We start from the raw sequence: 14403 nt of genomic DNA, 5'->3' as shown, positions 1-14403 counted from the left end.
AGGCTCCAGATAGAGATAGCAGCATGTGGTTAGTCATGTCTCTTGGAGATGGCCATGAACCTTCAAATCCTTCTCTGAAGACTCCCCTCCAGGTGTGTGAGATTTACATGTGAACTGCGGGTAAGAACAGAGAATTGCACACTGTTTATTATTAATAGGGTTTTGGCACCACATCCTGTTTCGGAACTCCTAGCTCTAATGAACTGTGTTACTTGAATATAAGCTGCAGGGACCCCGTCTATACAGCTAATCTGGAGAAAGACTTACAAGGCCAGGATGAGGCCAGCTTCCATCTGAGCCTGCGTGCCCCACCCCCTACCCGTAGTTTGGGAGGCAGCTTTAGGCCTCATGGAATTCTAAGAGGGCTGAATCTCAGAAGATGAAAGGGAGAATCTACAGAGAGGGAAGATTTTCAAGGGCATGTCTGCCCCAGCACCATAGCCAGTTATTTCTTTGACGTAGAACTGTGTGCAATCTCCTCCTTCTCAGGGTGAGCCATAGGGGCTTGTGTTGGGAAGTGAGGTGACCTCTTCATAGGGCATTGGTACTTGAACATTGGTTTGCCAAAGAATTATGGGTAGGGGTTAGGAGAGCCTAGTAAAATTCATATTTCCAGCCCCATTGCCAGGGATTTTGATTCAGTAGGTCTAGGGTGAGTGGGGTTCAGGATTCTGCATTCTTAACAGCCATCACAGGAATTCCAAATGCAAGTGGTCCAGGGAACATACTTTGAGACCCACTGGCTTTGAGGGTGGACTGTCTGCAGACCAGAAATGTGGGCAGGACTCCAGCGTTGGGACAGCGTCTATATCGTAAGGCTTAGGGAGCACCTTGAGGTCAGAAATGGGGCTGAGCCAAATGTTTATGTCCTTCCCTTGGTTAGGAAATGGCAGGTGAAAGGTTTTGGTGTCCTCAGCCTAGAGGAGCTGGGGACCATCAGGAGTGTTGTCATCCCATGCTAGGTCACCCTTGCATGTGCTCACTCCCTGCTTTTTTGCAGTGGAGACCCCTTTGACTGTCCACATTGGGTTTATATCCAAATAATCTTTTCTTAATAATACTATTCATTGAGCAGCACATGATTACTAATTAAATTTTTTTAACCAATTGTATAGACATTAACATTTATATATATATATATATATATTTTTTTTTTTTTTTTGAGAGATAAAATGTGTGTGCAGGGGAGGGGCAAAGGGAGAGGAAGAGAGAGAATCTTAAGCAGGCTCCATGCCCAGCTCAGAACCTGACACAGGGCTTGATCTCATGACTGTGAAATCATGGCCTGAGCTAAAATCAAGAGCCAGATGCTTAGTTGACTGGGCCACCCAGGTGCCTCAACATTTATATTCTTAAATAGAATTTACTCAGTTAGTTAACCAATATTAGAGCTATTCAACACAGAGTATGTCACTAATGCAGAGGAGTTAGTTCCTGGTATAAATGAGGTGGTGAGGGGATTAGAGGAAGAACAGAACAGGGGCAGCATGGGTGGACCTAGCCTAGGAATGAAATAGTGGGGATGGTGGGTGTTGGTCTGTAATTGGGTTTAGAGGTACAGGAGGGAGGAGGTGGGTGTGGAGGCTCAGGGAAGGGGTAAGCCATAGTAATGTTGGGCTAGGTGAAAGATTATGAATTGATAACATTTAGGAATGGCAGAGGTCTAGGTGGAATGTTCCGGTGTGGCTGTGTCCTTTCCAAGCTCCAGGCCCTGGACTTGGGGGTGTGATGGGAGTTCTCTGTGGAGGTGGAGGGCTTATGAGGCAGGCCTCCTCAGCCTCAGTCTCCCAAGTGTGTCTGGTAATTTTGGAGGTGCTGATTCTTGTCAAAGCCAAACACACAGGGGTTAGGAAGGACATGTCATTTGTTCATTCATTCATTTTCTCCCCAAATATTTACTGAGTCCCTACTAGGCTCCAGGCACCATTCTAGCCCCAGGGATACAGTGGTGATTACAACGCATGCCCTCACTCAGCTCCCGTAGTGGGAACACAATTGTTAAACTAGTTAATTTCAGGTTGTGACAGGTTGTAAAGAAAAATAAAGGAGGTGAAGATGTTAGGGGGTGACTATATTGGGGGCAGCATCAGAGAGGGGCTCTCTGAGGAGACTTCTGAGCAGAGACCTGAATGAAGTGAGGATTAAGGCCGGCAGAACTCAGAAAAGAGTGTGGTCCAGGCTGTGTTTGGGGCCATGCCCTGACTTCATTCCAGAAGACTCTTAGGCCCATGGAAGTTTTCATGGCTATTGTGGGAGACGAGCTCACTTGCCCAGCCTCTATTTTGGGATTGGCACTGACTCACTGCTGAGTATTGGACAACTGGCTCCCAGCTTGAGACTATTTCTACTGTAAAATGAGGATCTTAATAGCTACCTCTGTTTTACTAGAATCTCATGAGAATTGGTCAGTGTCTGTCTAGAAAGTATTTTTTATTACAAAAAATTGTATTTATCTTGAGTATAAGCTAAGGAGTAAATGGTTAGCAACTAACTCAGTTTTGTTTTTAGAGAGCAAAACTTAGTCCAGTTCACTTAGTGCTCTCACTCAGTTGACCCCCCAATGGCCCCCAATATGACCTTGAACTTCTGCTGATTTTCTTGGTTTCAGCTCACTGTTCAGCTCTAGAATAAGAGTCCAAAACTAGATTCTGATCTCCATTCTATTGCTGACAACCTGTATGGCCTTGGGCAATTCACTTAACTTCTACTTCTATAGTCTTATCACCTATAAAACGGGTATAATAATCAAGGAAGATAAGGCTGTTTGTCCTACAAAGTGCTATAAACATAAACATAAGAGATAACTGTTATTAAAGTGGATATCTAAGGGTGACCCACCTTATATAGGTTATATACTGTTTATGGGGTCCCAACTTTGCCTCAGTGTTTCAATGGACTGCTCAAGAGAGCAGGAGGAGGCCTGGGAGTTTGGTCTTTAAGAAATATGTAGTTCTCTCGTAGTTTCACCTTGTCTGTATTCAGTATGATTGTGTCCCAGGAGAGTGTATTTAAGTGACAGAAAATCAGTGACAAAGTCTCAGAAGAGAGCAGAGAAATGCTGGGATTTGGGGAGCCAAAGCAGGCAAAAAAGAGCCTTAGAGAGAGGACTCTGTCTTTAGAGCACTTCCTTTCTCCTACTGTGTGACAGGCACCATGCTAATGTCTCTGGACCAGTCTGTGTGTAGCCCTAGCCTGACTCTATTCTGGAGGGGTTGTGGACAGCAGTGCAGTGACTCTGACACCCACTTACCTGATGATATGCACCAGGCTGAATGCTGGCAAGTCAAGGTTGCAAGACAGAGTGTGATGGGTCTGCCTACTCCAAGTATCTACCGTCAGCCTGACAAGATTCCTCTGGTCTGGTCCCAAATGCCTTCCCTTAGTAAGTGCTGGGTATTGTGCTAACACCTTGTTTATATTATCTCACTCATTCTTCTCAACAACTCACTGGGGTGAGTTTTTGCTCACTAGTACAAAGTCATGTAGTGAGTTTGTATTAGAGCCTAGACTAGACCACAGCCCCCTTTGCCTTCCAACAGCCAACACTGCAGGCTCTTCCTACTCCTAGGAAGAGCCCCTTTGTGCACACCCATTCACATACACAGAAAGCCAGAAGTGCCTGAGAATTTTCCTGCTCCTGGGGTGGCCCCTAGCTAAGACTGTCAGGAGGTGCTGGAGTATCAGACCAGTTCCTTCGCCACTTGCTGAGACGGCTCTGGAGTATATATTCTCCAGCAGTCCCCTGCAGGGTTAGGCTGAAGTTACTTTCTATCCAACTTTTGTCTTGCTTGGCCTCCTCCCTTCCCCTGTCCTGCTCCTCCTATATCCCAAACACGTCACTAGCTTACAAGGGTCAGCTTCTGGGCAATCAAGATACCCACTCAGGTATGGGCTGAGCTGGAGCAGGATGTTATTCAGTGACTGATTACAAGAAAGAATTCGGAAGCTGTGTCTAGCTGTGACAGCCTGATCAAGAGTCCAGATGATCCCAGAGATCCCAATAATTGTGTCATACACAGAGACTTCAAAAGAGCCCCTCAAAGTGGAAGGCATTGAATTAGGGAATTTATATTCCTATCTTATTTAATATTAAAACATCTATTAGACTTTTCCAGTTTTCATTGGCATGTTTGAGATCATACAGATTCAACAAAGTTCACCTTTTACTAATCTTAAAATCACATTGTACGTGAGGTAGCATTTCTCAATTGCACTTCGGTGGGACTCTGTTGATATGTTGCCTCAGTTATGTGAAGCTTTGTTTGACCTCATCATCACTGCCCACTGTCTCCTGCTAAACGGCCTGTTTTCTGTGTATTGATCTACATGACATTTATGTGGGTGACATTTTTTTAAAAAATTTTTAAATGTTTATTTTTGAGACAGAGAGAGACAGAGCATGAGCAGGGGAGGGGCAGAGAGAGAGGGAGGCACAGAAGCTGAAGCAGGCTCCAGGCTCCGAGCTGTCAGCACAGAGCCCGATGCGGGGCTCGAACTCACGGACCGTGAGATCATGACCTGAGCCAAAGTCGGACGCTTAACTGACTGAGCCACCCAGGTGCCCCTTATGTGGGTGACATTTACTTCACCCCCTGAGATGATTGCAGATCTGGGTGATACTCTGGAGCAGTGCTATCTAATAGAGTAGCCACTAGCCACATGCAGCTATTCAGCATTTGAGTTATGACTGGTCTGAATTGAGATGTGCTTTCAAGTATAAAATGCCTATGAGGGATTTTGTAGTCTCTGTGGGAATAAGGATGTAAGTTATCTCATTAATAACTCATTAAAAATATTTATTACATGTTGAAACAACATTTGAGGTGTATTGGGCTAAATAAAAGATATTAAAATTAATTTTATCTCCTTTTACTTTTTAAAAACATGGTTAGTAGAAAATTTGAAATTACACATTTGGCTTACATTATATTTCTATGGGCAGTGCTGCTCTAGGGACTCAAAGAAAGGGAGGTTTAGCAAGTGAAGTTGTCCAAATCCTGGACAGGCTGTTCTGGGAAGAAATTGTGTGGATGTTGTGATGGTAGGGTTTTTTATGTGATCAGGAGGCAGCAAGGTGAGTCCTGTGTGACACCACTTTAAAAGGCATGTGGTTCTGCAGATGACCATTCATCTCTGGCTAGGAGGATTTATGACTGACAAAAAAGGCTTTTAAATCGGTCATCTGCCCACATGACATCACTGCCTTTCTGCTTCCAAGTACTTTGCAGAATTCACATTTGCTGTTTCTTTCTTGCTGTCATATTCTTGAGGGAAAAGAGGCCAGTTGAAGGAAGAGAAGAGGAGGAGGGAGGGTGGGAGGATTACTGTTGATTAGAACAGGGATGGGGGTGGGGGGTAGGGGGGGTAGGGCACTAGGAGACCTTAGGGAGAAGATCTCATTGGCTAACACAAAAGGTTCAAAAAGTCAGCTAGTCAAGTGATTTCTCTCTTTTTCTCAGTCTCTTTCTTTCTGGAGACTTGATTTTTGAGGTTTATGATTGTTCCTGGGAAACCAGAAGCAGGTACCTTTGTTTTGCAGATTAGGAAATGGGGAAAATAAACTGATGGGGGATTCCCAGACAGAAATAGGTGTGGAAAAGGGAGGAGGAGCAGGATTTAGGGATCAAATTCCCTCTGTGTTGGTATGGAAGTCCCACTTTGGGGAAGTGGATTCTATCATCAGGGCCCTACACTGGGACTTTCCCATTTCAGTGACTTACTTGGCTGGGAGATAATGATTCTCTAAGGCTCCTGTTCATGTGTCTAAAGCTCAGGAGGTTCAGTCACTTAGCAGCATGGTGACTGCCTCAAGTAGTACAGTTTCTGGGACAAGGCTTTGGCACTGTCACAAGCCTCCCGGCTCTGTTTGGGTGCAATTAATGCTTTACTCCAAATGCATCCATCACCAGCAAACTAAAGTGAGAACACACCTGTTAAAAATGTTCTTTTTGGGGCACCTGGGTGGCTCAGTCAATTAAGTGTCTGGCTCTTGGTTTTGGTTCAGGTCATGATCTCACGGTTCATGGGATCATGCCCCGAGTTGGGCTCTGCGATGATGGCGTGCAGAGCCTGCTTGGGATTCTCTCTCTCTCTCTCTCTGCCTTTCCCCTGCTTGTTCTCTCTCTCTCTCTCTCTCAAATAAATAAACTTTAAAAAAAAAGTTCTTTTTGAGTCCTGCCTCTGTTCATAAACCTTCAGTGGCTCACCATTGCCCACTGAATAAAAAACCTAACTCCTTAGCCTGCCTCTAGTACCTTCCACAGTCAGGACCCAGGTTATCTGTTTGGGCTGATCTCTCCCCACCCTCTCTCATCACCCCTGGGCTCCAGCCAAACCATGTGCTTGCTAGATCCTCTGCCTGTCCCACACTCTTGCATCTACTTACCATGTTTACTACCTGGATGTCCTATCCACAGTTGTCACATAGCAACCTTTTCCTTCTCCATGAGAAGCTACCCCTTGCCTCCACAGCACTTTACAAGTCTTTTTGACCCTTGTAGACTATTATTTGTGCAGATGTGTCCCTGCTAGATTCTGAACAACTAGGGACTAGGGGAGAGACAGCCTGTATTAGTCAGCCTGGACTTCCATAAAAAAATTGCCATGGACTGGGTGTCTTCAACAATAGAAAATTATTTTCTCACAATTATAGAGTCTGAAAGTCCAAGATAAGAGTGTCAGTACGGTCGGTTTCTGGTGAAGACTGGCTTATAGACAGACACTGTATGCTTACACGGCAGAGAGAGAGAGAGAGTTTTGATGTCTCTTCCTCTTCTTTTAAGGACACAAATCCTATTGGATTATGACTTCACCTAACCTTAATTACCTCCTAAAAGCGCTATCTATGTTGGTGGGTTAGGACTGCAATATATGAATTTTAGGGGGACTCAGTTAAGTCCAGAGACTGCCTGATATTTAAATCCCTTCCAGCTTTAGCCCAGTATTCTATGCAGAGAGGGTGCTCAGTAAATGTATGGCATATTGAAAGAAATTTAATTCCATTGCCTCCAAGTAATTGTTTTTATAAGCTGTGCTGTTCAAGCCTGTGAGACTGCTGGGGTCCCACAGCTCCTGGGAGGGCAAGAGGGAGTTAACAGGTTTTTGTGGGAATCAGACTGAAGGAATTGTGTCAGCTATAGCTATTAAGGATCAGCCTCATGAATATACTGTCTCTGGTGGGAATGTTGCAAGGCTGCTGTCCATTCATAAGGGAAGTTCCATATAGTTTTTGTGCTGAGAACAATAGTAATTCTCTGAGCATTTGGATTTGTTATATATAGAATTGTGTGATTGTGCACTCAGATATCACCTCACGCCAGTCAGAGTGGCCAAAATGAACAAATCAGGAGACTATAGATGCTGGCGAGGATGTGGAGAAACGGGAACCCTCTTGCACTGTTGGTGGGAATGCAAACTGGTGCAGCCACTCTGGAAAACAGTGTGGAGGTTCCTCAAAAAATTAAAAATAGACCTACCCTATGACCCAGCAATAGCACTGCTAAGAATTTACCCAAGGGATACGGGAGTACTGATGCATAGGGGCACTTGTACCCCAATGTTTCTAGCAGCACTCTCAACAATAGCCAAATTATGGAAAGAGTCTAAATGTCCATCAACTGATGAACGGATAAAGAAATTGTGGTTTATATACACAATGGAGTACTACGTGGCAATGAGAAAGAATGAAATATGGCCCTTTGTAGCAACGTGGATGGAACTGGAGAGTGTGATGCTAAGTGAAATAAGCCATACAGAGAAAGACAGATACCATATGTGTTCACTCTTATGTGGATCCTAAGAAACTTAACAGAAACCTATGGGGGAGAGGAAGGAAAAAAAAAAGAGGTTAGAGTGGGAGAGAGCCAAAGCATAAGAGACTCTTAAAAACTGAGAACAAACTGAGGGTTGATGGGGGGTGAGAGGGAGGGGAGAGTGGGTGATGGGTATTGAGGAGGGCACCTTTTGGGATGAGCACTGGGTGTTGTATGGAAACCAATTTGACAATAAACTTCATATATTGAAAAAAAAAATTGTGTCATTGTGTAACTGACCAGATGGTCTCTCTTTTGCATTGGTCAAATGGGAGACCCACCTGTAGTGACAGTTCAGTGGCACTCCTAGCCTTATTCATAGACTATCTTCATGTCTCCACTCACATATTTAATCATCTTTACCCTGCTTATCATTTATGCAATCATTATATTTTAGATATCTTTTAAGTTTTCAAAACTCCAGAAACACAGTAGGACTTCAGTGCATTTTAAAAATAAATAAAATTACTCATACTTTTCTTGAGAGGAATTGATAATTCAAATATCAATGTCCAGGTAGCATGATAAATTCACATATGAGCCTGGGAGGGGGTAGAAAAATCTTTGTATTTCTACTTATTAGTTATTGAGAATCCTTACAGCAAACTTTTAAATGACTGCTAAAATTCCCATTATAGACGAGAAAGCTGAAGCTCCTGGAGATTAAGTAACATGTCCAAGTTCTGAGTTGGTGGATCTGGTTTTCAAATCTTGGTCCATCTCATGTCAAGATCAACATCTTTTCCATCTGTTCCCCTGCTTCCGGGATAGACACTAAATATCCAATAGTCTAGTCCTGGGGAGGGAATAAGCATAGCCAGAGGTGAGACAGAGTAATGGCCTTGGGGAGTTCTTTCCTATGATAAGGCAATTCGAGGCTCCCAGCTCCAACTGGGAAGCCATAGACAGGGGTTGAGCCTCTGGAGTGAGAGGTACTAGCAAGATCTCTTGTGTTACTGGAGGGCATTCGGGCCCCAGCTGGCCAGGCCTGGGTGTGGAGGCCAGCTTCCAGGCCAGAGGAAGGCTTAAATGAGAACTGAGAACTGAATGAGAAACCCTGTTTTGGGGTACTAGTAGTTGAGAAGGCCTGGGCAGGGGAAGGGTGCTACAGTGCTCCCAGAAGACTCTCCAGCACTTTGAGCCATTAAAGTAGTTCTTTGGGCCAATAAAGTAGTTCTAGATCCCACCAGCTTTGCCAGTAGGGCTCCTACTCTTTCTTCAGATATGGGATTGCCTTAGGGACCACAGCTGGGTACAGCAGAGCAGGACACCTCAGTGCAGTAAGTATTAATTGAATGTCTGGTGTGTTCTGGGTGTTAGAGGAACACAGAACAATCATCCCAGGTCCTGACCTTAGGGACCTCGCTGTTCTGTGGGGGCAGATAGGTGTGAAGGGGGTCTGTTAAGGTCATGGTAGCACTCACATTCACACATCTCTCTTCCAGGGCCATGTTCTGCAATGATTTAAAGGAAAAGTATGAGAAGAGGATCATTATCAAAGGGGTCGATGCTGAGACCATGCACACTCTTCTGGACTATACATACACCAGCAAGGCGCTGATCACCAAGCAGAATGTGCAACGGGTCCTGGAAGCTGCTAACCTTTTCCAGGTGTGTGAAGAAATAGTTTCAGTGCTTTCCTCTGGAGCAGGGGAAAGCAGTGATTCCTCAGAGATCTGTCTGGACTGGCTCTCAGGCCTATACCTGGGACATACATATAACCATACTCATACCCACACTTAGTTGGGCCTCTACTTACTTGAAAGTCAGAAGATGCTCCTTTGGAAGTTTCCTCAGAGGGGGTGAGATGTGGCATTGACTCCTTAATGCCATAGAGCCAGGGCAGCTTGGTGCCTGGAATCTATATGTATTTCCTGACTGCAGTAACTACAATTTGCAGAAGCCTAATTGGAGCCAGGGGTTCCAGTCACCACTTCATATGCATAACTTCGAATCCTTACTGGGAAGGAAGGGAAAGCAGTTTCTTCTCCCTATTTTACAGGTAGGAAGAGCAAGGCACAGAGAAGGGGGTTATTTGCACCCTGGACCTTCTGCATCCAGGTGCTACATGCTTGCCACTAGACCCTACAGTCTCTCTGGGAGCAAGTGTCTAGACTTGGGGGGAATGCCCGACCTTGACTCGTTAGCACTTTGCGGTGGGTATGAAAGAAGAGCACTTTTCATGAGGGGTATTGCAGAAGATAAAAGACAACCCTTGGGATTAATTAAGTTTATTCATTTATTTTGAGAAAGAGAGAGAGAGAACACACACACACACACACACACACACACACACACACACACGTGGGAGAGGGGCAGAGAGAGAGGGAGAGAGAGAGAATCCCAAGCAGGCTTTGCACTGACAGTGCCGATGCAGGGCTCGAACTCACTAACCTCGAGATCATGACCTGAGCCAAAATCAAGAATCTGATGCTTAACCAACCAAGCCACCCAGGTGTCTCTAGGATTAAGTTTTATTGTTTCCTTTTGACTACGTTTGTTTCAATCTGACTACAAGTATATTTAGCTTCATTGACTAATTAGATCCATAGATTCTGTCAGTTGCATCCACAGTTATCATTGGGGCCCCATCCCAAGTTACTATCTTTACCTAGGTCTAAAAGTACACCTTAAACTTGGTTTTGCCGAGTGAAGACAGAGATTGTCTCACTGAGGATGTTGAGATTTATTGACAAACGGAGTCTAGGGACAAACCAGGTCATTCCCAGGGACTGAGACAAACATCAGATCTTGTGCATGGTTTGGGACTTGGGGAGGTGGTATCCTTCTGGATCCTCAGTAGGTCAGTGGTTGAGGGGAAACAGGTGGGGAATGAGGGGCCCAGAGTCAAGACCAGGGGCTATGGGATTTTTTTTGTTGAGACTGGAGCCTAGGCAGGATCTGTGGAGTCCAGCAAGGAAGGGAGAGTAGAAAGAGGGAGGAGAGTCAACTATAAAACAGCACTGATGAGTTACGAATAATTGCCAATTTTATTGTCTCAGCTTCCTCGGGGTATTGTAAAGATACAGAGCAAGTTACTTCCATCAGGACTGGTCATGCCTTCTGGTGATGTGTCCAAGTCAGTTACCACCCCCACATACAGCCCTCCCCCCTTTCTCTGTCCTTACCTGCTTACACCTTTAGCCTTACTAACCGGCAGGGAAATACTCCTCATTATGTGGAGTGAGGGACTCAGTAGCTATATCGTATTCCTTCCCTCCTCCCCAACTGCTCCAACAATCTGACCTCAGTGAAATCCTTCCCAGGTCAGATAGGGCCTCTATCTAGTTCAGCTTTTACCTGGGGGCTAAAACAGAGCTTCACGTATTCTACAGTGGGTGTGTGGGTGTGGGTATATGTGCAAATCTTTATTTAGCCTCCTTGTTCTCAGTAAGATGTCCTCATGTGTCTTTCTCAGTTTCTGGTGTCCCTGAGTCCAGAACCTCTCTGGTGTGGTTTCTCCAGAGATAAATCTTTTCCAGCAGGAACAAAAAATCTATCTTTTGTTAGGTTATAAGAGGTGGAGAGGAGTCCCAGGAGGCTTAAATTCTTCTTAAACCCACCCTTGTTATCAGCCCCATCTGCCCCGGCCTTGCTATTTCCCTGGGACTGTAATATTTCTGCTTTCTGGGGTTCTGAGGGACAAACTCCTTTGTAGGCACTTGGTCTGACCTCTCTTCTCTCAAAAAAAATCACTCTCCAGTCTTCACATTCTGTGGTTTGGGGTTACTGATATCTCCTGGTTTCAGTGAGGATGGAGTTTGTGTTTCTGTTTCTTGTTCTCCTTTTCAGTTTTGGGTGATTTTTATAAAAACTCTTTAGATAGTAAAGACTGTTATCTTTTGTAATAATGTTGCAAATATTTTCCATTGGTTATTTGACTCATGATTTTTAGTAATGACTTTTTTATATATAAAATTTTAAAATTAGTGTTTAGTCAGATCTATTGATCATCTCCTTGATGTTTTTTGCCTTCGTTGTATGTTTTTAGAAAGACCTTCCCCATTGCTTAATTATATACTTACTCACTTCTAATTTCTATTAGTTTTGTTATGTTCACAGCTTTGATATTTAAATCTTTAATGTATCTGGAAATTATTCTGGCACAAAGTTTCTCCGTTGTCTTCATTGTCGTTGTCCTCCTCTGCCTCCTTTCCCTCCCTCTCCTCCTTCTTCTCATTTTCTCTCAAGTTGTGAGCTTCAACAGAGATTTTGGTTTTAATGAGAGGTGGAAGGAAGAGGAAGACAGAGACAGGATAGAGATAGAGCATGTTCTGTTTATTATTGATTCCCCTATCCTGGTAATCCCTCACCTCAAAATTTTCCAAATCTCATTCACTTTCTAGGCAAAAAATAGTAAGTTCTCTCTGAGGCTATTTTACTAATTTTCCTAATGAGTGTTGATTCTTATGAAAACAAGAGAAGAGTGCTCTGGGTGTCTGGTTAGAAAGTCTGTTGCTTCTGGATAACTTGCTTTGAAGACTCAGATGTAGAAAACTGAGGATATCTTCATTCCTGAAAACACCACAAAGGACAGAGATTTGTAGGTTGTTGAAATCACTTTGTGGTCTTAAAAAAAGTATTCTTTTGAATGGATAAAACATACCCTTGTTCCAAATTCAGAAAAACAGAAGGGGAGACAGTGAAACATTTTGCTATCTTCACTTTTAGTAGTATCTTGCTGTCCTTTGTATTCTTTTTTTAAATTTTATTTATTTATTTGTTTTGAGAGAGAGAGCATGCGTGCATGCTCTTGGGTGGGGGGGGGGGGCGGGGGGGGAGGGGCAGAGAAAGAAGGAGAAAGGGAATCCCAAGCAGGTTCTGTGCTGTTAGTGCAGAGCATGACACAGGACTCGATCTCAGAAACCATGAGATATGACCTGAGCCAAAATCAACAGTCAGATGCTCAACCAACTGAGCCATCCAGGTGCCCCTGTCCTTCATATTCTATGCACACCCCAGTGTATATGTGCATATATCATTCCCACTCTTTGCCTCCAGTTTTTAACACAAATATTGGTGCGCTATACACTTTTTTTTTTTTTTTTTTTTGCATCTTGCTTTGTTTGGCTTCACAATATATTTTGGAGATTGTTATAGATCAATATATACAGAGCCCTTTTGATGGCTGCATAATGTTGTTGGGATCTCCTCAGAAATGAAACATGTTGGGTTATCTGTAATAGTCTCTTATAAGGCAGAATGGTGGATTAGAAAGAACATGGGTATTGGACTCAGACAGAACCTGGGTTTAAATCCCAGTTTAGTCATTTATTTGCTGTGTGCATGTGGACAAGTTACTTAGATTGTCTGAGTCTCACCTTTCTTATTTGTGAAATTAGGATGATTATAATACCTACCTTTCAGGGAGAGTTACTGTGAGAATTAAGTGAGATGCTATTTGTAAAATACCTAACACATAATACATGCTGGGTAGAATTTTCTTCCCATCATTTGTGCGTTAATTTTAACTTTACTTTGGATAATTTGTGCCTTGAATGAAATGACTGACATTGAGCTGTGAGGACATTTTCCTATGCTATCCCCCAAGTTTTGCTTTTTCCTGGATTAGGATTTTAAGAGACCATGATTTAAAGTTTTGTTTCATCATGTAACACTTGGCTAGTAGAATGAATTGGACTGGTGCTATATTTAATTGACTTAGAATTGTAGATGGAGAAAAGTGTGCCAGAGTTGGCATTTTATCTTGTTATTTTAGAACGTGCACAGAAGCTGATACCACATTTCTTGGACGGAAATCAACGGGAACCAGATGATCTTGGTGTTTTCTACCCCATCTGGTAGTAAAGGATTTTAGCTGTTACACCGTCACTGTGCTTCAGCTGCCCCCTCCCTTTCTACTTCTCTTTTCAAGTCTCTTCCTGTTTTCCGTTGATTCCTTCTATGCCAGAATTTCCTAGTCCAGAAAGAGTTCATTTGATTGACCAAGCCAGTCACTGCTAATGCTGTTTGAAAAGAGCTTTTCATGCAAAGCAACTTCATGAGTTGCTGGCCTCCTGAAGACTGATAACCCTGGGGTCAGCTACCATTACCACTGTCATTGGTCCAGTCAGCTGTGGCACAGGGTGGGACAGTTTCTTTTAGGAGGAAAGTTAGGGTGTGGCAGGTACTAAATGGACTGCCACGAGAGGAACTTTGCAGTCACTTAGCTGTGATTAATTAGCCAATTATGGGGAGAAATATATTTTCTCCAAGTAGTTTCTAGAAAGGTAAGAGTAAGAGAAGCACCTATGAGGAAAGGCCCAAGCGACCCTTCACAATGTGAGGCAGGGTTGGGGCTGCAGGGAACTTGCCTTATCTGGAACTTCAGGCTTCTGAGTTCTAGATAAGCAAGGCAGTGAAAAACTGTAGAAACTGTAGGTGTGGGACAATGGCTATAAGAACTTGGTAAGATTTTTCAGTTGTGGAGAACTGCCATGTTAGTTTGGAGAACTTCGTCATATTTGTTACTTTCATTTTTATTATTAAAAACTCATGAAAGAATAAGGGTTTTTGAGCTTATCTTCAGGGTAGCAAAAGATGTGAGGTCAGGGAGACCATGCTTACCCTTCATTTAGTCTTGGGACAGAAG

At 43.6% G+C, this 14403-nt stretch overlaps 1 protein-coding gene across 5 annotated transcripts in view; it reads left to right on the top strand.

Annotated features, from left to right (window-relative positions):
* The window catches only part of KLHL6 (kelch like family member 6), a 98580-nt gene that overhangs the window by 13511 nt on the left and 70666 nt on the right, over positions 1 to 14403 (top strand). For 4 of the 5 annotated variants that reach the window (XR_009262041.1, XR_009262039.1, XR_009262040.1 and 1 more), the window contains exon 2: positions 9257 to 9422. Coding sequence is in view for 2 of the 5 variants with exons in the window: in XM_058730632.1 (XP_058586615.1) it covers positions 9257 to 9422 (166 nt within the window). In the remaining 3 variants the exon portion in view is untranslated. Of the gene's footprint in view, positions 1 to 8042; positions 9092 to 9256; positions 9423 to 14403 lie in introns of those variants that run through there. The other variant, XM_058730633.1, reaches the window with a different exon arrangement.

Source organism: Neofelis nebulosa, chromosome 5, assembly GCF_028018385.1.
Source record: "Neofelis nebulosa isolate mNeoNeb1 chromosome 5, mNeoNeb1.pri, whole genome shotgun sequence".
NCBI classification, from domain to species: Eukaryota; Metazoa; Chordata; class Mammalia; order Carnivora; family Felidae; genus Neofelis; species Neofelis nebulosa.
Note: the sequence above shows the minus strand (reverse complement) of the source record. Positions and strands in the feature narration are given on the sequence as shown.